A 25,803-nucleotide genomic window follows, 5' to 3' on the forward strand; every position below is an offset into this window, starting at 1 on the left:
AATAAAGAAAAGTTGTAATAATTTTATCTTTTAATCCTAAGCTTGTTAATGGTAATCTTTAAGCTAAACAAAATTTTCAAAAAATTTCTAATTAAAACTTTTAATACTAGTATAATACTAAAACACTTTAAATAACTTAACTTAAATTTTTATGAAAATAAAGGCGAAAAATGGTTTTAAAAAGGATTGGAAAGAATGCGGTTTCTTTTCGAATTTTCTCAAAAAGCCAAAAACATGTAATCACTTATGGCATCCATCCCTCGCGAATTTAAAAAATTCATGAAATCTAGCTTGAGACCTTAATATGCTTTCAATGATTTTTTAATATAGTAGAAGCTTTCCATTGCTGCAAAAGATAATTGCTTTTTAAGATGTCTTTTGCTTAACATCCATTTTATGGGTGAAGCACTTCGCTGTGAACTATTATCTCACTTTAGTTTGGACTCTAAGGTATTTTTAATTTGCATGCGTCATTAGTGAATATATTAATGTTCTTTCTTGCTCCTATTGAGCGTGTTTTATTTATGGATAGCGTTTATTTATTCATGTGGTGCTTCTAAGCTGTTGTTCAATTTTATTTAGCAGGTTTAGATAAATAGAAAAATTATTATTACTGAAATGGAAACTATTTCTATAAAAAATGAATAGGAAATACTTTAAGAGCGTTGCAATATTAAACTACATAGTCACGGTTACAAATTTTATAGCAGAATAAATAGCTGACTAATTTCAGAAGGATTTATATTTATAATAATTATTAATTCTTAGTATTATCTATTACGCATAAAATATAGTATAAAGTATATAAAGTATAATATTAAAAAATATAGTAATAATTAAATATTGTACTGCATATAAATGAATTGCTCCTATATTTAAAGAAACATTCTTTTATATAATAAAAAAATAAACATATGATACAAATTATTATTTTTTTTTCACTTCAATGTTTAAAAGTGCTTTAAGTAACATCTTGATTAAATATATGTTTTTGATTAAAAGTGTTAAGATTTTTCAGAATTTTAGTGAATGGAATTAGATTTACTTTTATGCATATTTAGAGTTAGTATTTTGCTTAGTATTTTTGATTATTAGCTTTATATTTATTTTAGCCCAGGACAACGTTTTTAAACAAATTGTGATAAACTTATAAGCTTACGAACAGGAACATTATATTAAGTCATATGTTTTACTTGTTTTGATTATTATGCATATAAACCTGCCTAATGGAGTGAAATTACATTAGCATGCGCTTGTAACTGTCAAAGTCATCTAAAATCTAACTTTGCGTCGTTTAATTCAGTGATATTCTTGTTTCTCAAATAAAATGGGTGATTTATTCCATCATCAAAGTGTTATAGCAGATTTTACTTGTATTATTAAAAGCATCAAACAGCATACTAGGAATTTTGAATATATCCTAATAAGAAATTAGAAGAATAACCTGCGTAGTCTTTGAATAAAAGGGATATATTTCTGAGTATCTTAGGAGAAATTTTTAAAAGATTGCTCAAAATATGTTTAAAATAAAATAAGGAAGTATATATTCATAATGATAATGAATATAAAGATAAACAAAATGTTCATTTCTAATTTCTCCTCAGTAATAGGATATACGCATTAAATATTGACAGGAGAAAATAGCTTTATTTTCATTGCATAAGCAATGATTATGTCTGCAAAGATTGCATGGAAATATTTTTAATTGATAAAATAAGGGAAAAAGATGCTAAAACAGCTAACTTCATATTATTGATAAGACAGTCTTTTAAAATTTACAGTGCCTTAAACAATAAATTTGTGAGATTATAACCTTGAAAATTATCGGAAAATACAACAATTTTGATGATTTATTAATTGATTAAGACTTTAATTATAATTGAAAAGACATCGTTCCTAGATGATATATTCTTTATGCCGGCGAAAGTATATTTCTGTCAAATTTAATAGCTCTCCATAAAATAATCGTCGTGTTGACAATCAATACATTCTCTTTAACAGAGTTACAGTTATTTAAGAATTTAGATTTAATAATATTCCTAAATATAATAAATATTTTGAATCAAAATTCTTAAAACTATTTGTGAAATTCTCGCTACGGAAAAAAAGAAGAAAACAAAATCACTTGTTGATTACCGACTAAATAGTACGAAACACGTTCTCATGGCAATAAAAAATCGTCTGCTCCGACGATAACGACGGTCATCCATTCATTCTGACAAACAATTGCTTGCGCTTTTCATGATCAAAACAAGAATTCGATAGAAACAAAATGGAAGCGGAAAAAACAAGAAAAATCTTAACAAATAAAAAGGAAATCTGCTGATTCGACTCATTTTTTCACCCACTCGTCCATTTCTAGACTCAGGGGCTCAATCGGAAAATGGCGGATGGAACGAATATCTCCAGAACGGAAACAATCATCAGCATTACTTTGCTTTTTTACGACACAGTAACATCTCTTGAAACGTTTTCTTTATATTCTTATAAAATTGCCAAAATTACTTGAGGGAGGGCGCACATGACTCGATACTCATAAATCAATGAAAACAATTCCGAAAATACGTGTGTTTTTGTCAGTATTTTGTGGCGGAAATGTTTAGGATTTTTTTTGGGAGTAGAAAATCGAAACAGCATGTATCACTTGTTAACTTTTAGCCAGTAAATAAAGAGCGTCTGTTTTCATATTTCTTCTTCCTTAGTTAAAGATAAACGTTTCATTGGTGATTTTTAAAATAAAAGAGCAGTTATTCATCAGTTGTTCCTAAAAAAGCTGTTAAAGAATTAACTTTATATACTTTATTATATGCATTCTGATAAAGTTCTAGGCTTGTAATTCAGCAATTAGCAATAATATTTTGTTCAATTAATTTAATTCCTGATTGGCATCTGATTCAGATTAGTATTTTGTAATAAAGTTGAAAACAGATGCTTTTTAGGAAATGTAATTATACTTAATTTCAATTAAATCACTTGTGCTTAACTTGGCGTTATGATAATATTAACAGTCTATGTTTAAGTATCAAATTAAGGGAGATGTTAAATATGTTATTTTAATAGTCTTTCACTTGTTCTAACAATTTAGTGCATTGTAATGCCATAAATCTCTGGATAATTTATTTCTGACTGTGCTTCGATTATTTTCATAATATAATGTAATGTAATTTCACTTTCTTATTTGAAATATGAGCTGCGAGAATAATAAATAAGAATCTTTCTTCTCTCTTTTTCAACAAGGTAAAAATTAAATGATTAAATCTTTATATATAAATCGTAGCAATCCTTGGGCAAATAGGACCAATGTTAAATTTGATCATGATTCCTACAGGAGAAGAAAAAATAAATTAATAAGTCATGAAAACTTTACAGCAAAAGGATTTTATGGAAGCACTGATTATTATTTGTTAATTTCTAATTATTCAGACATTCCTGCACAAATATTACTGCATTATACAAATCAAAGAATGCGCAGTCAATTTGTACGAAAGTATAAGCAAAATAAGTTTTCCCAGGGTGCATAATGTGATAAAAAGTATAGATGTAGAATTTTTTTAAATATAGTGAGTAACTACACAATAGCTCACACAAGGATAATTTTCACCGCAATAGTAGACTGCTGTTATAACGCATTTTTACTGTAGATATAAAAGCAGGGCGACTTTGGATCGATAGTTCTTCTACCAAAATGGCATTTAAAACAAACAGATATTTTCCACCAGCACGATACACACACAGCACATGCATATGAAATAAACCAGACGGTCATATCATTTATCATTTTGGTGGTCAAATGCTAGAAACTTCGTCTCTCGGGGCTCAGCAAACAAACAGGAAGCGAAAATAAAACCACCTGCTCAAATATTCATTCTCCCTTTCTACGTCTGTTAACGCCGACAACTAGAGCCGAAACTTCCCCCAGATTCCGTTCTCAGCTTCATAGCGGGAAAGGACGTGGCTCAGTATCAAAACCGGGAGAAAAATGAAATAAAATAAATAAGCCAAAGCTTGAAAACAGAATAATTCGAGAACAAGAAATCAATATGGGCCGCTGGCTGCCGGTGGAGTTAGTTCTTGGAGAGTGTTTCCAGAATCTAAAATGCAATTGTACAGAGCTGTGACTTATTTGCATCCCAACAAAAATAACCGATATATACTGGTAACCTTTCGCAAATTGGACGCTCCGAGAACTGCGCGAATCTATCGGAGAATATCACAGTTCTCTTTGGCTTAAATGAAACTTAATGATTAAGGTACAAAAGAAATCCAAGCCATTTTTCAAAGATTATTGACTGGCGACCTCACTGAAAAAGCAGTAGATTTTAGCCAAGAATGCTTTTTTTCCCTTCAAAGAAAAAAGGAAAACATTTTTATATTTTATTTTCATTATCTGTTTCTTCTTTTCTGTGCAGAAAAGAAAGATGAGATTTTTTTTCGTTTCTAAGTCTTCACTGAGAAAAATTAGAATGCATTGATTACGTGTAGTGTCACAATGTTTTTTCAATGTTTTATTTTCCCGATGGCATTCAAGCAAATGCAGTTAGAATGAATATTTACTTTTCATTTCACCCAAACTTAGCAACGATTTATTTCGAATTATTGCATTTTGTTGATGTTGTAAAATCGATGTTAATTTTTAAGTATTTGGTTATCTTCTCAAATCAATCGAATTTTGAGGCTTCAAAATTAATTGCATTTCCATATAATTAATATTCTTCAAGCAATATTTGAAAATTTTAAAAATAATACCTATTAACATATAATTAATAAAAATTGACAATGTTTCTATATGGTTTGACTTAAAGCTCCATTTTAAAATTCACTAGAGTTATTTTCGAATGGATTTCGCAGTTCTAAATCATGAGCAGATAATGAGGACATCTTCTATTTGGGTATCCTTTCTCCAAACTTCTACGTCACATCAGAAGGAGTATATTTGGTGCTTGATTTTAGATTTAATGTTACTTATTTAATGTTAATGTTTAAGCCAACATATATATGTTGGATCTTCGATCGGAGCGGGTTTTTAACTTTAAACTAATATCCAAGCCGAAAGATTAAGAACAGGTTCCTCCAAGATATATCTTTGATGTTTATAAATTACGAATTATTTTAAATATATTAATAATTGATTAGAAACTTCATCTTTTGAAACAGTGATTTTTATTTTAATAATAGAATGAAGTATTTTTAGTTTCTAAAAGTATATTCCTAAGAATATAATTGAAAATGTTTCATAAGTGCAAATGGAAAGTTGTGCAGATAATTTTAATATACATCCATTTTGATGGGAAAACTTCGAAAACATTTCGCAAATTTTCAAAACTCCTCAATAAGTTATTTGCATGTGAAACGTTTTTAAGCTGTATAAAAGTCATATAATAGCACTTTTCCATATTTCACACTCAAGCCACTAAAAATTCGAAAGTTAGCAAATTCTAAAGAACTGATTTACTTAGATTTCTCTGCAAATGTAAAAATATGTTAAAACTTTCTATATGATTTTTTTTTCAAGAAACTTGACGACTAGCATTTTCAACTTACCTGGACTATAACTATAACAGCTAAGGTGAAAGGGGTATGAGGTGGCATTTTTTCGAATTCAAAAAAATATATTATGATTCAAATTAGAAAGTTATGTTTATTTGTTTGATAATGCGGCATTCTTTTATTATTCCAATTTTTTTCAAAAAGTAAATCCTTTTAAATACAAATCTAAATCATTTTAAAAACAAAATTTGTCTAAATGATAAATTTTGGTAGAAAATGTAGATAAAATAAATATTTTGAATATATTTTAATAAATTGCAATTATTTTGTAAATCTTATTTCAAAATGTGTAAAACTATCTAAATTTTATTCATTTTCTTACGTTTCGCACACTTCATTTTATCAAAAGTAATTCCTGACACAGATTTCTTCCTACCAAGTGAAAACAATTCTATGTAGAAATCTTTTACGATGCAAACATTTGATACAATAGCTAAAAATAAATTTTTATTAAAATGTTTAAAATTAACATGGGAAATGCATTTTAAATTTCCCTAAATATGGGGAATTTTATTTTCTGACTAGAATTAGACTTCTCGGGAGCATGATATTTGTTTGAATTACCTTAATTTATAGACAGAGAAAAAGAAAATAAGAAGGAATGAATGAAGAATAACTTTCAGTTCAATATTTAAATTTGTAAGACAGCACTACTTCAATTCCTAGTTAAGTTCTCTTCTTACCAAGATGAATATCAGGTTTCTGGATTTGAAATCCGATTACGCCAAAGAATCGCCATGTATGTGGGTATGGTACAGGTTACATCTGTCAGGGAAACTTTTTGTCCGATGCAGTGGAACGGAAGAGACATGAATCGGCTTCGATGTCGTCCTCGTTATCTTTCATTGGTTTACAATTACCAACCCTAAATAGCTCTTGTGTTCCTTTGAAATGGAATGTAATTATAGCAAAACTCAGAAACGGTAATCCAACACTAGCAGCAGTAGTTAGTGAGGCAGTAGTCAACCACATGCAGGAAACTTACAAAGTCATTCAAAATTGTGGGCATTACCTTCTCATGCTTACAAAGGAAAAAAATTCAAAGGTAAAATTTAATGGTTTCTTACATTGCAAAACGCTTTTACAGATAAGGGTCGAAATAAATTACCTTTTTATCTGACAAAAAACCATTTTGTATTAATATTGTATATATAAAGTAAATAATAAAGTTTATATAACGATTTTATTGTTATAAAAAGATTTGAGTATAAATACATCAGCATCGAGATTCTTTTTAAATGCACGCTTCATCCTCACAATACTGCTTTTATTGGCTATTTCTGTCTTGAAGCATTTTATTTGCCGATAATGAGTCCGTTTACAATGTTGCTGCCTTCTAACTTTTCAAAGTTACAGTGATTCAGAAAAGGTAATATTCAGGGATATGAATATTTTGAGTTATTTAAACAAAAGGCGCCGACTTTATAAAAATAGCCTGGCAATAATTAATTTTATGGCAATTTGTAACCAAAAGTTATTTTCGTTCTCATTCAAAATATAATGAGAGTAAGGATTCATAAAAATAGTTAGAAAGTTGGATGCAGATAATTATTTTTTCATCAAATTTTAATTTTAAAGAATTAATTTAAAAATTGACGCTTCTCTCGAATAACCACAAATTGCTAGCTTCGGTGAAAAAGAATGTAAATTTGATTTTAGTAAACAAAATTTTTCATCTTTCTGATATAGAATTTCACTGAGGTTATTTTCTCTTATACCGATTATTAAGCCTTCTTTCAACATCAGTGATGGATTTTGTTCCGCAATTTATTATCCTTCTTCTAGTGATGTCATAGGCACGCAGTAATTTTAAAAAAATCAATAATTTTTAAAAGCAATTTCTAAACAAATGCTCTTTAATATAAAAATAAAAAGTAGAGGCATCAAAATTTCTAATCATTTTTTTTTAATTCGCTAAATTCCCTATTAATCTGATTGTTTTAAACTGCTCGTGTTCTTCAAGGATAGCTGTATAAATATCCTTGTTTTAACAACTCAGATATTATATATGAAATTATTATGAAATAATTTAGAAGAAATCAGTTTTTAAATTAAGAAATACTTTATGATAAGTAAACTGAGATTTTTTCTTTCGTAATCTATATTAATTATTTAACAAATGTTTGTTATCGGATAATATTATATCAAGGCACAGAGAAAAAATTACAATTAGAAATTGTGTTTTATGCTAACTCAAAGTGCATTATTTCCAAACTTGTACTTTTTTCATATAATTGTTAATTTCTAAATGTAGTTGAAAAGTGTTCCTAAAGTTATTTTAAATTATAATTTATTTATATTTCTCATTTAACAACTGACAAGATTTTTATCTCTCAAAAGTCCTACTGCATAAATACGTTGAAATAATAATACAACGAATTATTATTTCAGTTGATTCAGCATAAAAATTTAAATACATAGAATTCTGAATTCGAACGAAGCTTCAGAATAATATTGTGAGAGGCGACATACATAATATTGTGAGAGGCGACAAAGAAAAAGGAATTCATTTAAAGAAAACTCTTCAGTTTAAACCACATACCAGACTCTTTTATTGAACATTCTTATGCAACAAACTAGTTTTTATGTATAAAAACCTACAAAGCAATCCATTGTTTCAAGTTGAAATCAAAGACTTCGAATGTGCGACTTCTGCATCGTATTTTATTCTAAACCACTGTCTAAAAAAAATGTAAGAAGAGATTCACAATCTCCAAAATGAATCCACCTGCCCCTCAAGAGTGTTCCTGGTGTGAAAAGATGCATTCGAATTTTTTTTTTTTATTTCCGTTGCCAGAATGTATAATAAATTATCCTTCTTCCGCTTGGTGGGGGCTACCACATGAAAAAGCAGACGATTTCCCTCAACCACCTTTGAAGGTGCTGATAGCATCGAACGACTATTCGTCAAACTGAATAAAACTTCAGAAATACCCTCAACACAGCCCTGGATACGCTTTAGCCTTACATTTGTTTATCATATTTTTCAGAGGTTCTCCGTAGTTGTGTATGAATAATGGCTTCACCTTCAAGTTTTTACTGTGTCTTCAAGTTGAAGAATAAGTTTTAAATTCTGACTAGTTGAAGGTTTGGTGGATTTGTTGTTGCGAAAGTTTACCTTTTCTTCGAAAACACGAGCTTCATTTGTCTTTAAAATTGAGAAAAGAATTTTTTTTGGAAAAAATGTGCTGTTCAAAATGTCAAACATTTTTCTCATTTCAAAAGAGTGGTTTTACCTTTCGACCATGTTTATATGTTGATATTAATGTTCTCCTTCAATATTAAAAAATTCTTCCTTTATTTAAATATATTTTCAGCATGTGTAGAGTAAAAATATCTTTATTTAGAGATTCATAGATAATAAAAAAATAAGAAAATATTAAAAGGGTACTCAAATCTTCAATCCAAAGTGTCACACCATGATAATGTTTTAGAGTCAATTTATTTTTCTTTATTTTATTTTCAAAATTTATTCTTAATTTTAAAGCATCGATTAAAAAAGTATAAAAATTGTATTTAGAAATGTATTGCTTGCAAATGTAAACCCAGTAAGAAATTCGATGAAAAATGTTGTTAAAAAATATTCTTAAAATTGGAAAAACAATTGTGTAGAAGTAATCTGGTAGGATTGAAAATCTTATTTTCAAAATTTCAAATTGGTATAAAATGGAGTTTTTACAATAATATATTGAAATGTTATTGAGGGTAAATTTATAAATTTTCATTCATATTTAAATAAAAATTTAATTGAAATGAACAAATTCCTTTTCTTAGAACCTACTATGAAAGAAGTAGTTACTTGTTGATTATTTCATCGATGCTATTTTCAATGTGTTTTGATTTTTTTTTCTGAGCATGTCTCATGATGCTATTTGTAGATAGTATTCCTGTCTATAAGCTTTCTGTCGACAATCAAATAATATTCTCTATCTCTTGTATATTTTTTAGAATATAGAATGTTGCAACATGAAGAAGCAATTTTGAGAGAGCCATTAAAGCCAAGTTATACAAAATATTTAATTTAAAAGTTTAGCTATCATTAATTCGGAGGAACCAACTGATCGTCAAAGGCGGCTTGTTAAGTAACATAAATTAAAAAGTTAAGTTTATACATTGAAAAGTTTACCTAAATCACTGATAAAATTACTTCTAAAAATATCATAGTAATTTTCAGTTATAAAAATATATCGTCATAAGATTAGCTTTATAAATTTTGAATACAGTCAAACATGTTTTTGTATAGTAGATAGGGAACGCATGAAAGATATTGAACAAAAAAAGTATTCCAAAATTCTATGAATAGTTATAACAGATATTTTTTTACAATATATTGAAGAAACATTCTTTATGCAGTGAAGGGGGGGGGGCGCATAAAAAGATGTCTTAATTACAAAATCTATCAAGGGTTTAAGAATAAATGAGAAAGTTCTTTTCAAATAAAATAAATTATTTATTCATCGAAACTCTTTTTCTAAAATTTAACTTCCCATTTTAAACATGGAAAAATGTTCAAAAGGCACATCATTTAATACTACTAGCTGCAATCCAAAAAGCACATCTTGTGATGAACTGGTTCAAAATCTCTTTCATCACTTGAAAATATATTAGAGTTGATTTATTTTCAGAATATATTATTTATTTTATTTTGGAACATTGGAATTGATATGTACATGCATTGTATTAGAGTACATTTGTACACTGGTAGAAAACATTACTATCGTACATATAATACTGTTAATGGTAATGTTATTACTATTACCAGTGTACACCAGTTGTATATCAGTGTACACTAGTACTTATATGTTACCAGTGTGCATTACCAGTTACACTGTAACATGTAAATGTTACAGTGTAACTGGTGCAACACTTACATGTTACACCAGTTATACTGTTGTAACTGATGTAACAACAGAGTAGTGTTATTACCATTAACGGTATTATAATGCTAACACGGTTGGAATTCATATACCTAATAAAAAAATCGCGTTAAATAGGACAGCACAAAATTAGGTTTGAATGCATTCAATGATCAACAAATAGAGCTTGTTTTGTGACTCGCATGAAAACTTATTCCAAAATACAAAAAAAAAAAAAAAAAAAAAAAAAAAAAAAAGTGCTATCACAAATTTATCAATGATGCAAGGCATCCCATTTATGAAGATTTTAAGAAACATTTTAGCCTAAATTAAAATCCTTTTGATATTTCATGATTATATTTTAAATATACAATTTCCTTTTAAAGCAATAAATAATGGATAAAAAAAATTTTAAATTAGTCATTTTTCATATTTTGGCTATCTTACACTGTATTCCACCGATTTAATCATAAATAAACTCTTTGAAATGAGTTGCGAGGTATTTTTTTATTGTTAATATTTCCCTTGTTGAAATATAGAGCAGAATTAGTTTAATTTTTTTTTTTCGTCTTTAAAGTAAGGTTCTTGTTTCAAATTACCCTTGCTAAAATGATACAGTTATTTTCAGATTCAATTACGATTAATCAACTCATTCATCTTGCGTATAGCGAAACATTTTTAAAACGAGGCCTGGTCTCTAGCTTCATAAACAAGACTCACAAAGGAGAAACTAATTACAATTCTTTTTTTCATCATTTTTAAATAACTTCTTGCTGGCAACTTTATGAGTGCGTGTAGTGAAAAATTACCTTTCCTCCAAACGTACATAAAAGGTTATTAAAAATTAAGATGTTACCGAAATTCATAACATAGTTCAACAAAGATTCTTTAAAATTATAATTTTTTTTTATAATCTAGCGATATTTTTTACTTTTTAGGCTTATTCGGATTTTTCCTTTGGGTAAAGTTTTCGACGCAGGTTATGATTCTCTTATTTCCCTCGCAATTAAATAAAATTCATCGTCTTGCAGTAAGTTTTATAATAAGCTGCCTTGGATTATTTTGGAAAGAAAGTACTTTTTTACGTTAGAAGCCTTTTCTAAGCTTTTCGGAAAGTTTGGAATTTTTATTAGACTTCTCTTCAGTTTACTTCGCATCGCTTTATGAAAGAATCAAATGTTTTGTTAGTTTGAGATTTTAAAAATGAATGCAATTTTTTGTGTCACATATTCATACCTTTTTAACTGTGTTTTGATTTCCCTCACTTTCTGTTATTTTGTATTCAACTGATCTAAATAGAGCTACTTGTTTTAAAAAAAATTGGTTATGACTACCTATACAAAAAAATGAAATATATCCAAATAAGATTTCTAAAAATTGCACGTTTTTTTTTAAAACATGAATTAAAATTTACATTGTAAAAAGTCATCATTCACCGAGACCATATTACAATTTTCGAAAATTTGACTGAAATTATAATCTTCATTGTTCATTGTTAAATAAGAGGTTGGGATACAGGGGGGAAAGGGAAAAATATTACCATTTCTTTCAACTGTTTTGTAAACTACCAGAGCATTAAAATATTTTGAAACCAGAATACACGATTAGTCTATATTGCTAATTTTGCAATTTATGGCAACATGGTAATTTAAATAAGCATTCATAGGTTAAAAAATATAAGAAAACAGCTTTGGCAAAGCTACAGAAAACTTTGATTTGCTAAATCACTTAGAATCTTCCTCCACAACATAACAAAAAAAGTTTTTTAACTATAAAATCATTTTCCAAATTAGTATTAACTTTTTATAGTAAAGAAACGTATGAAAAAATATTAGAAATATAAAAGCTAGAATAGCTAAAAGTTATAAACCCCAAAGCCTAAAAACGTTTTACAAGTTCAACAGAAAAGATAAATTTCCCCAGATTTTCTTTATGAGAAGGGCCATTTATCTATACGATATCATGTACTTTTAGTAAAATTTAGTAATGAACCCATTTCTTAGCCTGCGCAAGAAAATTCTTTATTTAAAATAGCAACTTCCTTACCTAAAATGTTGGCACCTCAAATGTCAACAATAGTATAACAGGTGAAATGAGCACCTGTTGTACTCAATAAAATGTGGAATTTTGCTTCCTTCTAATGAAGATACTTATTTTAATTTTAATGATTATTTTAATTTTTCAATGCTTTTCCACTTGTCATTTCCTTATTAATCACAACAATAAGAGTAGAATTTAGCGTAATATCATCATAACTTTGATACCTGTGACTTCCCAACTTGATACTAATGCATGTATGCACCTGAAGTACTTACAAAATAAGCACAGAAACACTGGATTTGGCAAAAAAAAAAAAAAAAAAAAAAAAAAAGATACAAAATTGGTGAAAAAGGCAAAATGTTAACTCGACAAAGTAATCTTATTTTATCCAGATTTCTAATACAACTTTGCCTAGCTGTATCACTAAACCGAAATGTAACATAAAATTTAAATCTAAAATGGAGTTATATGCTGATTGAAACAAAATATATAACTTTGTTTAATTACAGTTGAATAAAAAGACTTTTTCGAAAGACTTGACAACCAAAACACATGTTAAGTAAGTGAAGAAAAGGGCTGCTTAATACTTCTAATACCGATTCTGTGCTGTGAAAAACTTGCATGTTTATTTCTTGGTTTGGGAATTCATTAGGGGTCCGATCAAACTTTTTTCAAAAATTGACAAAGACATTCCTATTTAGAGTAGTTTATTATTTTTAAATTTAGGATATCTTGTTAACTTCAATTGTCCTGTTATTAAAAATATAATTCTCTTTTTTTTAAATTTCAAAGAATTTGTAAAGATAAAAATTAATTCATCTTATCTTGTTTTTTATTTAACCCATTATTATAAACCAAAGAAATTAATCACATTTAATAATTAATTATCCGCATTATAAATGTAAAGTTTTTTATAGCTATTTGTTTATGAGGAGTTATTTAAATTTAATTATAGCAAACTATTTTTTTTTTCCTTTGAAATTAAACTAATTCGGATATTCAAAATAATTTTTATTTTCTATTTTGGGAACTATTTTTGATAAAATTCAACATAGAACTTTATTTTGGGTTTATTCGCGTGATATTTTATTAAAATTACCATACTTTGTGAATTTGATTTATCGGGGGGAAAAAAGGACAGAAAAGTAAAAATTATTTTTATTTTTTTCTAAAATCGGTAACAAATATTTTTGAAAAACATTTTGAAGAGATTTAATTGCAATTTTAAATTATAAAAAGACTAATTAGATGATGAAGTGATCATTAATAAATATAAAAAATAAATTATATATATATATATATATATATATATATATATATATATATATATATATATATATATATATATAGACATTAACATATATATATATATATATATAGACATTTTAAACATCTTGAAAATTAAAGGAGTGGAATATATTCATAATGTATTGAAAATGAAACTAAGGGAAAGGTGTAGTGAAATTCCCGAAGCTCGGCAAATGAAAAGAATTCCGTCTTAAGTATAACAGCAGTCATTTTTCAGCAACACCGATCTGATTTGATTGATTATATTATTCGGTTCAGTAGTTGTAAACAAGGAGTAACTTAAATTTAGTCAGTTGAGCAGTTTCAAACAATGAGTAATTTAAATTTAGCCAGTTCAGTAGCTATAAACAATGAGTAATTTAAATTTAGTCCTTTCAGTAGTTGTAAACAAAGAGTAATTTAAATTTTATAATATTTTAAATCCTTTTTTATCATCTTTTCTTTGCCAACTACCAGAATTCTCAGTCGGCAGAAGACACCAAAATAGAGTCTTCCAAATGTCAGATAAAGGTAACCCGTTTCTTTATCGTAACGCCGTCTCCGAAAATCCCAGATCGCATCTCCTAAACCAAAAATCACTCACCATTCCCGAACATTTCGTCGTTTTTACCGCCTTTTTTTCCCTCCTGTGGTCGCAGTGAATGTGTACTCTTCGCGATATTTATCGATTTGAGTTTTTTTTTCAGCGTCTTCCGTTTCGTCTCGGCAGTAATATTTTCACCGACGAGAAATACTGATAAAAACTGAATCTGTAGAGTTATGGAAGGCAGTTTCTTGAAAAAGGAACGACTGGTCTATTCTGTTATTCGCCTCTTTTATTTGTAGCTTTAAAGTAACTTGCTGTGTTTATAAAAGTCGAAGATGTTGAAGAAGAAAGTTACATTTTAAAATGTTATAGAGGAGAAATTGCGGAAAAGTATGACAGTTTTTGGATTTATAACTGCAATAAAAATGATAAGGAAGATATATTTTCTGTTTTATACTACTTTTCGATAAACATTTTTAGTTATTCAATTAAATTTTTACCTATGGCGTTTTTTGAACGATTGCGCATTATGTATTTGTTCAGTTTATTGTGACTAAAATTAAGGATACTTAAATACTAGTAACCCTCATTCCAAACATCGTTAGCGTAGACGTGATTGATTCTGTCTGCGAAAATATTCTGAATGAATTGATGTCAGATGACAAACATAATTGCGCATGTTATTTATCTTTTTCTAAGTTGTCTTACATTATTCTGTGATTTCATAACATTGTTTTCTCCTATATCTGTGTGTACTATTCCAATTAAGATTAGTTTGATACATTTTATTAGAATTCAGTGAGTAGGAATTATATCCATTACCTTGCTCTGTGTAAGCATTCTATTTTCCTTTTTCATTTAAATTTTGTTAATTTAATAATCGGATTACTTATCTTTTAACATACTAAATCTGCAATTAAATATTGAGATTTGAAAATATTTTTTAAAAAAAGCATCTACATTTTTTTTTTCTTTGACGAAGACATGTTAGACGCTTGATTATTTCCTTCCACAAAAGATATCCTTTTTGCAAAATTAAGTTGAAAAATTATTCAATTTTACAATACATCAAATAATAACATCTTTATTTTTCGATGGATATACCTTTCAAATAGAACATTACATGTAACAATGAACTCTTTGCAGTCTGATGTGCAAGATTGATTCGAAACTGCATTTTGCTGAAACTCGATCATGTATACGAGCCTGGTTCATAAAAAAAGCCTTTAAAAGTTAGTAATGTTTTAATGCTTAATATTTACTGTTCTTAATGTTAAAAAAAATTTCATATAGACTGCTGTCCTCGTTTTCTAACCACGTTGAAAAGTATTCGATCCAAAAATATACTTCTCTTTGCTTAAAAGTTTTGTTAATCTAACTAAACTAACCTAGACTTATCATTAAATACAAATGTAAGACATTTGAATCATGATAATAATTCATCAAAAATATAAAAGTACTTGCGTAGTTTATTTTATGCAAATTTTGTGTAGTTTAGTTTATGCAAAATTCAAAAATGGTATATATGAATTGATTACCAAGTTTTTAATAACTTCTCATCACTCATTCGCCTTTCCAGGATATAAAAAAGCAAATTTATTTACACAATTATCATATCAGTAAAAATTATATACCTTTAATAAGAACAAATTCTTCTCCTATACAGATATCAATTTATCAGTTTTAAATCAAACAAAGGCAAATTTTATCAAAACAGTAATTTATTGGGCGCATTCCTACTGATTGAAAGAACTCTGTAATCTCCAAGTGATAAATTGCTTTCATTTTCTTTATATATTCATTTTCTTTATATTTTTCTTTATATATCCTTTCTTATATTCACTTATTTTCTATTTTTATCTTCCTTTATACCTCATTTATCTGCTTTTATTACATTAATTACATTATTAGTCTTTTATTACATAATTATGTTTTTAAGAATGTAGTATCCTAAAAATTTATTTTTTAATTAAAGAATAACTTTTTAAGAATTATTAATGGAAATGGTACCTTTAATAAACTGGGATCATAATCATAGCTTTATAGATACACTCTGATCTATTTGAATTCATTGAAATTAAATCATAATACCCAAACTCTGAATTGTCTTTTCATATGGCAACCACTGTTCCTTTCACACTATATTTATTTGTTTAATTATTATAACAATAAAAAGAAAAAGCTCAGGACATATTGAGAAATTACTCTTATAGAAAGCAATCAAGTCATTTTAGAAACTTTTTACCAGAAAGGTAATCTAACGTGGACACACATCATAAGTCATAAAGCCAGTAACACAACCTACCAGCACTAGCCCACCGAAACTAACCTCAATGAAATTCATAATCCCCAAGCACTGGAATACCTATCCAGGAAGTAACCAACACATTTATCTTCTGCATCAGTATTCGCCACCACACTTCTTAATGAGAAACGAGTGGTAAAAGGGGAGTAAACCCCAAGTAAGTTACCAAATCTAATGAGGACAGAAACACCCCAGCGGCTTCCATTCCCATCGACAAGGGGGTTAAGTAGAAAAAAAAACATGGTACAACCAACTGACTTTATTATATCACGCAATAGGAAACTGAATGATCAATACGTGCATGAAAGTCAGACGGATACGGTTGCAGTGTATATCCGTTGATAAACTTCGTCAATTCTTGACAAAAAAGAAACTAAGAAAGCAACCATTCCCGGGAGAAAAGTATCGATGTAATAGATATAAGAAGTGATCCCTTCCACTCCACCCCTCACACCCTCATCGTCTTGTGTCCCACTTCTTTTGGGTATTGTTCTTAGAATCCTACGAAGCACTTGTATTTCAGCTTTGTTGTGAGAGTCTGGCTTTGTTTGTTATATTCTTTGCACAATGGAACTGCACAAATATTGAAAGAAAAAGATTTCCATAAATAGAAGACAGATGAGATCTTATCAGGGAAGAGATAGACATAATATGTGATTGCTATTGATTTACGATAAAGTGAATTTTTATTAAGATGAAGTTTTTACGGGCTTTTACTCCAGATAATAAATTTTTAAACATTTAATATAAATTAAAATTATAATTATGAAATTTCCTTCTTCACTGTGTTAAATAATTTAAAGTAGAAAGACTCATTTGTGTTTCCATCAATTAAAATATTCATATAATCGCATTTAATAAATCACCTTTCTTTTCTAAAAAATCGCAATCTTTACATTTAAGTATTCACATTATTATCATTGTGACACATAATTATCTATGTATCTCATAATAGACATTTCTATGTAAATTAGATGAAAGTGTTTTAATAAAATTTATACAAAGGAACTTGTATCACTCTCAATAAAAAAAAACGTACATTTTAATCTTGGATAAACTCTTTCAGCTTTTGTATAGGGCTAAAACTCATATTCCTTAGCATTTGACACAAATATGGAAGAATGCTGATTTTAAATACTGTACATAATACAATTTCTTCTTTCCAGCTCAATTAATTTGTTTATTTCGTATCGCATTTTTGAACTGCAGAAGATTTAGACAAATTCAAAGGTTTTTAATTAAAAGTTGTTGATAATTCAAATTTTTCTCTATACTGAACTTTGAGTTAAAACAATATTAAAATATCATCTATAATTCAAAAGTCAAAACAAAAAATTGAAGACTGCTTTTATTTCTCATTTATTTTGTTAATTTGCGTCTTCAGTAATCATAAAATAATAGTGTTTTAAGGTTCTTAATTCAATTAAGAACATTTTTGCCGTGCAATGTATATAACTTAAAAAACATCAGAAAAAATTTCACATTTTAGCACAGCTTTAAATATGCTAAATGTGAATCAAACTTCTTATTTTAAAGTTTCATTGTCAAATAATACTTCTAAAAGTGTTATATACTATTTACTTATTAAAATTCTTAATTCTTAATTTTAAATAGCATTATTTAGTTTAAATATATTTATTTATTGTGTATTATAACATCTTTAATGCTTAATTATTTAACCATCTTCAACGATTTCATGTAATTGAAAATAAAGTATGGCAAACGAGATAATGTATGGCATGTTAGATTAGCTTTCAGGTTATATTATATATATATATATATATATATATATATATAATATAATATAATATAATATAATATAGCCTGAATGCTTTGAAAATAGTACGCATACAACCTGAGGAGGAAAAAAAAAACTTTATTGGAGGTTATAATAAAGTAACAAGGTTGAAAATAAAGATAAATCTTTATTTTGTACTCTTTAACTTAAAACTATAACTTTTGATTATCCCTTGCTATACTTTGTTTTCGATTCAGTTGTACATAATTCAAATTTTTGGATAAATGAAATTTTACTGGAGACCTTACACGTTCTAGCCAAGTATCGCTGCAACCACCGAATGAGTACCATGTTTTTTTTTTTTTTTTTTGTAATTTCGAAAATTACAGTAAATATAACCGGAAGAATGCAATAAATTAACGTCGATAAAATCAGCAGTAAAGGCTCGTGGAAAAAGAAACTTAAAAGTCTAAAATTCAATGCGATTACTCATCTTTAATTTTCATTCATTTGTTATGAGGTATTCGTTATGCACTTAACAACTGAAACAACACACATGGAGAAGAGTTCAACTAAAAATCAGCTGAAAAGATCTCTCCCAACTTTTTCGCCTACTTTCCGATTAAAATCTTATTCCCCATCCTAGCGGAATATTGGGGATCTGGAAGGAGGTCGCCAATACCTTGCGTGTGGCCTAAGTGAACAATAGTTACGAAATATTGATTTTTGGCTTGAATATAACCTTTTACTGAATTTGTTCTGTGAATATTATTTTGAATACTTATTTGCCAACCGAATTAAATCAAAATTTTTCTACAGTTGTAATCACAAGATAATATATAGAATTTCATTAAGTTTATGAGTTATTGCGCTACATGTAAATGAAAGAACAAATTGAAAAAAAATCTGTTTCACGGATTGGACTCAAAATTTGATAAGAATTTACATTTTAGATGCCACACTAAGTATGAAATTTTATCTCTCTCGCTCTATAATTTTTGTGGTTATTGAATTCACTTATACTTGAACAAACAGACTTCTTCCGCGTGTATTTCGTTTAAAATTTGATATAAATCTTAAAATTTAGTTGTAAGTCAATATATCAAATTTTTTCCATCTATTCCAAAGTTTTTTTGAGTTATTTGATTCGCATACAGAGAGATATTATGCCAAAAATGTGTTTTTCGAATTCAAAGATGTTTGAAACCTTAAGATTCATCAAAACCTTGAGCTGTAATTTTTAGGCCAATAATTTATCTTTTTTTCCCTTGTATACGAGAAAGTAATAAAATTGAGTTAATAACTAGTATGTTGTTGATGCTTCCTTTCAGATTGTAAATTTTTTCAACAGTTCGATAAAATTCAAATATTCTGACAGAATTACTGTTATTTTGTATTATAAAGAGTTTTTTTTCCTTTCCTAATTGAAGTATTTCCCAATGATAACTAAGGATATATTATGAATTTTCAAACAAAATTATTATTACTCCTAACGACGAATAAATGTACTTAATTTTTCAACTGAGTGCAGTGTTTGTGATTTTGAAAATATACCTATAGAATAAAAGCATGTGCCATGTCGTTCTGTTTTCAGTCTATAATTTTAAAATTCAAGAATTGTTCTGGAATTCAAATAACATGAAATTTCAATATATTTTGTAAACAATGATACGAGACTCATATGTGTAGGAATTGAGAAAAAGTTACAAAAACCATGCTTAGACAGGGTATCTGATGAAATATGTTGTAACTAAGATAAGAATATCTTTAGATATTTGTCTAATTTTTTATAAGCAAGTTAAAATTACATTTTGACATCTTATACCATTTTTTATACTAAAATGTTAAAAAGGAAATTTTTCCTACGATTTATCATTAAAATATCATATTTCTTATTTTTTATTAGTAAGGAAAATTTCAAATGACTTTTCTAGGGAAAACATTTGCTTTAACTCGTTTTATTGTTATCTGTTTGTTCCATCAATAAAACTTATATACAGTCTAAAATAATAAAACAATGATATCTATTTCACCACTTTACTTGAATTGGTTATTAATCTCTTTATGCAGCTGTTTCCGAGTAAATACGATTAATAGCCTCCCCCCTCCTCCGCTCTCATTTCTAACTACTCTCAAAAATTTTAACATCAAGGGATAGATCCTTTTTTTTTCATTTCTGTAATTGCTAACAAGTTTTTCTATTCACATTTTTACCTTAAAGTCCCTTTGAATTTGTTGAGCCTTTAAACTTATAGATTAACTTCTTTTATTTAATTCCCTTTATTTATGGTAATTAAATTAAAATTTGTGAAAAAAATAACATAATCTCAAAAGTTCCATTTGTATTTTAAATAGTTCTAATGAGTACATGATGTTATTTCACGATTACTTCTTAATCACTAGTCTGTTGCAATGAAAGAACCGAAATTAAAAATTAGGCTGCCGGGTTATTCATTCATAGTTGCCTTGATTTGAGAAACCAATGGCATCTTATTAAGACATGAATAAATTCGAAAATAATGATGTTAAATACAATTAAATAGGATTAAAAATAATCCCAGGATAATTTGTTCAAAAAATTAGAATTCATCTTATTTTTTCATAGAGAGAGGATACTTCGTACTATTAAGTAGTCTACACAAAAGAAAATCAAAAATTTCTGTTCCAGCATTAATTCGTCCTATCAATTCCGTTCTAACCTCAACCGTAAGATTATATCTGCAGATTTTTGTGTGTGTATATGCGTTTGACGATTACTTACGTTATGAAAATGAAAGAGCAGTGATTTTGTTAGAAATTTTACAAAAAATTGGACGAAGTAGCTTTATTAAAGTATTCTATATGTTCCAACAAGTTTATGATTTTGATTTCTCTACCAGTTTCACTAAACCAATAAAAGGTAGACATCTTTAAAATTGAGCAGAACATTCGCAAAAGTTCATCCAAAAAAGAGTCGACTGCGATTTTAATATCGAAAAGATGAGAGTTAGGGTTTCCAGATCAACGTTTAGATATTCACGAGATATAAAATCCTGATGATTTAGATGACAAAAAAAATCCATTCACATAATTTTTACTGTAGACAAATAACATTGCAGTTAAATATTTGAATCGTTCCCTGAACGCTGAGTAATACATTAATTACGTTACGGTTACTTAAATAGCAGATGGATTGTTTACGTAAGGATTAGAAGTAATGTAACATAATGTATCTAACTTCCAAATCTGACCTTCGAACTTCATGCTTGTTTTCATCTTTAAAATCTGTCTTGAAAATAAATGAGTATTTAAAAAAATAAAAAAATTCTTCACAAGACTTAATTTCAGTCCTAAAAATGCCATTCCCAGGAGGCATTAGTGGAAGATACTCAGGGAGCAGTGTTTTAAAGACTAAAAGGAAGAATTTTACGGGATGCAAATTTTAGTAAAATCGATTCTTAACAAGTATTGATTTATTTTAAAAGTTAGAATCATTTAGGGACAAATTATGTAAGCAAACTATTATTTTTGGTTGTATGGCATACAGTTTATATTTTGACGCTTAGTAAGAAAACATATAAGAAAATAATAATGTATAAGTAAAGTTTAAGATCATAAAATTTTAAAAAGTGAAATTTAGGATTGAGAATCTGAATTAATAAGTGAATGTATCATGTAACACAAAAGCATTAAAATTGGACTCATGGTCATTAACATTTCGATATAACTGTGTTATGTCATTTAAGCATAAAAATAGCGCATTTTAAATTAACTAAAAAATAAGGATTTGAAATCAGTATGAAAATAATGTATGTGGAAATATTTGTTTCCTTAAGGTGCATCCACTCTAAGTAAAAAATAAAAATTGAAATGTTATTCTATAAAATTTTAATCATTGAAAAAAAATTCTAATTAAAGCCTAAGTAATAACTGAGAAGCAAACTAATATATTAATTTTTCTAAAAGCATATCTCAATACAAACAATAATATTTCTCTTTGAGTTTGTCTATATAGAAAATGTATTTAAAATTAATCAATAATTTCCAAAATTTTCTTCAAAAACACCAGATTCTTAATTTTTTCTTTAAAAATTTTTTAATAAATACTGAAACATTTTCAATTTGTCTATGTAAATTTTTTTTTGAAATTTAAACTTTACTATTGCTTATTCAAGCGTGCGTAGGAACGCGCTTTTTTTTTTGGGGGGGGGGGAGGAATAGCACGGTTGACAGTTGTCATCATTCTCTATCTTATGTTTTAGTTTTCATTTCATTGTATCATCAATTCATTAACACCACTTTTCTCGTGTTACTTCCTTTTATTATCATATAACAAATAAATTCTCATTTTAGATTTTATGGCATATTTTTATACATTACTTAGTGGAAAGTTTATTTCAGTTCTAAAAACTTATTTTGGAATTATAGAATTAGTTTTTTCTTTTCTCTTATTAGAACATCTGCTTCACATAAATTTTGCTTAATTAATTAAATTAAAATAAATGTTCACAAATTCTTTTAAACTATCAAATTAAAATTAAAATCATTTTTACATCAGTTTTAATCTTTTCGAACTATTAAATATTGTAATTTAAGATAAATTTCTTACTAAACTAGGTTTAAATTTGTACTCGAATAAGCCCCAAAAAATAGTGTTTCGAAAATTCTCTGATCTTTGGGCGAGTACTTAATGTTTCGAAATTCTTAATAGAAGTATGGAGGGATTACTAAACATTTTAATGTTAGGGCATCATTAAGATTTAATATCGAATTAATTAAGTTTCTTTTCAAAAATTTGTGAACAAGGTATGTTGAAATTCAATATCAAAGATATTATTTTTTTCTCTTCTATTCTTATTTGTATTAATGAAATAAATCGCTTGTCTCTTGAGGGATATTAGTATCACTGTAGTTTTTGAATTTATTAGACACAGTTCCAATATCTTTAATTTTAAGGATGTTTTGTTAAATAGAAACAATGAAAAAATAATTGAATACTTTCTAGATATTCATTGACGTTCACTACATTTTTTTTTTCTAAAAATCATTCTTCTCACGTCAAAATAAGGAAGAAATTATCTATGATTGTTTTTCTGTATTCTTCTTTGATGAATTCATACATTTTAATTGAATATTTCATTTTTTCTCATGCAAATACGAGTAATAATAACATTAGGTATGTAACTGTTATACAGTGGTTGTAAAGTCTATAGAATAAACCTTAATCCTTTTAATGAAGTTTATTTTTTAAAATCTGCTTTCCTACGATAATTTTTCTTATGAATTTAGTAAAAATGCTGTATTTTGTTGGTAAATAACCAGATCTATGGTAGAAACTAGCACAGAAAAGTATTACTACTTTTATAAGTATTTTCTTTTCTTTTCTTTCTTTTTTTTTCGAAAAATATATTTTTATATTTTTTTCACTGATATTTACTGACAAGAAAAAATCTCTGAAAGATGTATCTTGTTTGTAGATTGTTGTTATTTCCAATATTTTTTACTGCTTATCTTAGGGCATACATTATAGCAATAACTTTGTATGCATATTTACACTTAAATATAAAAATAATTTTACATTTCTATTTCCTGGGGGTTTTTTAAGAAATTTATTCTAAAAACATACCAAAATTAAATAAGCCTTAAAATCTATATTTTGTTGTCATAGATAAATTAAGATTATTCATGTAATTAGTGTACAAACTTATAATAGAAGACGTAATGTATTATTCCTAGTATAGCAGTTATTATAATCTTTACATTATAATCATCATTTTAATTCCATTATTATGGAAGTGGAATTATCCTAACAGATCAGATTTAAAATTCAAAACAATAATTATCACTGATTGTGAATCGATGGATCCAATTCCCGAAGAATCACTTCACTTTCTACTCCCTTATCTTTTCATTTTTGCTAGTATAAATCACAGTCATATAACCCCATTTATCAAAAGAAATAGAGGTTTCTAGAAAATATCACCATGTTTACATTGCCGTTAAGATGTGTATATTTTAAGTATTAACTCTGTACAAACATCAGCTACGGCAAATCTATGGCTACACCTAATCAAACATGTTTCATTTCATCTTATCAAAATGAAATAATGATCGCCATTGCGATTAAATTTAGAAGATTCCCGCTAAATACGGGGCGAGATTCGAATACAAATGCAAATGACGACGCTATAACTTCAAATCCAATTATTTGAATTTCATTTCTGAGTATGTTTATGAATAATAAATGCTCTTCTTAAATTCTTCATCTGATTTGAATTTTCTCATTTATTTCAGAATCAACTAATTGAAGCTGAACGACAAGACATCCATTATTCAGGAGTGGAGGAGAATGAATCCAGCGATTTCCTGTGCGTGTTCCTATTGTCCGAAAACAGCGAAATTATTCAAAAGTATACGGAATCGTGTGAATCGACCGATATCAGCCTAAAGCAGAATTATGATTCTCAAAAAAGGTAAGTAATAGTGCTTTTAATTTCTTATGATTGTTTTATGTAATATGTAAAGATGGATATTTGTTTATTCACTGTAAAGGAACGCTTCAAATTTCTGCGATTTGATTTATTCAGATCATTTGTAACTCAAAGAGGGAGAATTTAGGCTAATTTAGATCAGAAGTCAAATGATGAATGCGGCACAAATGGCAGTATTCTGTAATAATCTCCCAGTATCAAATTGAGGAGGCATTTTTCGAGTCACTAGATTTTGAAGCCCCAGATAAAAGTATGAGTAGCTCCCGCCATTTAATAAATGGCGAATAAATAAATAAAATTTTTCATTTTTGATGCAAGAAAAGGATGGATGCAATATTTAATCCTTTCTAAATAGTAAGACTTAATTTATAACACTTTGATATAAAAGAAAAACAAAACTAATGTAACTATTTGACTTGTTTGGATTTCAGCAAAATTGTCTTTTAATAATATACAGTACACTCTCGAGTATCCGGTTCGCGACAAATCAGCTTCCATACTATTCAGCCTGCTTTTTCATAAACTACAAACTGTAAGTTTTGACTCTTATCTTAAGGTATGTTTTCAAGGTAAGGTTTGTTATATAAGGTATGTTAATTTATGTTTCTCTTATCTGAAGGTATGTTGTATCATTTATCAATGAAAAATAAAATAAATTTGAGTCAATTTTTTTAAGAATTAGACCTACGATTAACGTTAATGTTTTGTTTATGTTTCCAGAATTTAAGTTAGGCATTGCAGAATTTATGTTAAAATGTAAACAGTTTATATCTTTTAACTTACTTTTTATCTAATAAATTCTTGAAACGTGCAGAGCAGTATATAAACATATTAAACTATCAGTACAGAGCCTTCTATTTGAACTTGACCCGTTACAGGCAAAAGCTTCTATGATTCACCGAACCGTGGCTAAATTTACATTATTCGTGGCTTGAGTAAATGGAAGGTTAGTACTCAATAAAAAGCGAGAAAATACATATTATAACAGTGAGTTTTGGTATAAAAATTTAGTT

The 25,803-nt window shown here is 27.6% G+C and overlaps 1 protein-coding gene across 1 annotated transcript in view; it reads left to right on the plus strand.

Annotated features, from left to right (window-relative positions):
- Positions 1-25,803, plus strand: part of LOC129965373 (nyctalopin-like) — a 223,958-nt gene that overhangs the window by 98,667 nt on the left and 99,488 nt on the right. The window contains exon 2 of the mRNA XM_056079205.1: positions 24,594-24,772. Within this exon, the coding sequence (XP_055935180.1) occupies positions 24,757-24,772 (16 nt within the window). The 5' untranslated portion in view covers positions 24,594-24,756. The remainder of the gene's footprint in view (positions 1-24,593; positions 24,773-25,803) is intronic.

The sequence above is a fragment of the Argiope bruennichi genome, chromosome 4 (genome assembly GCF_947563725.1).
Source record: "Argiope bruennichi chromosome 4, qqArgBrue1.1, whole genome shotgun sequence".
NCBI classification, from domain to species: domain Eukaryota; kingdom Metazoa; phylum Arthropoda; class Arachnida; order Araneae; family Araneidae; genus Argiope; species Argiope bruennichi.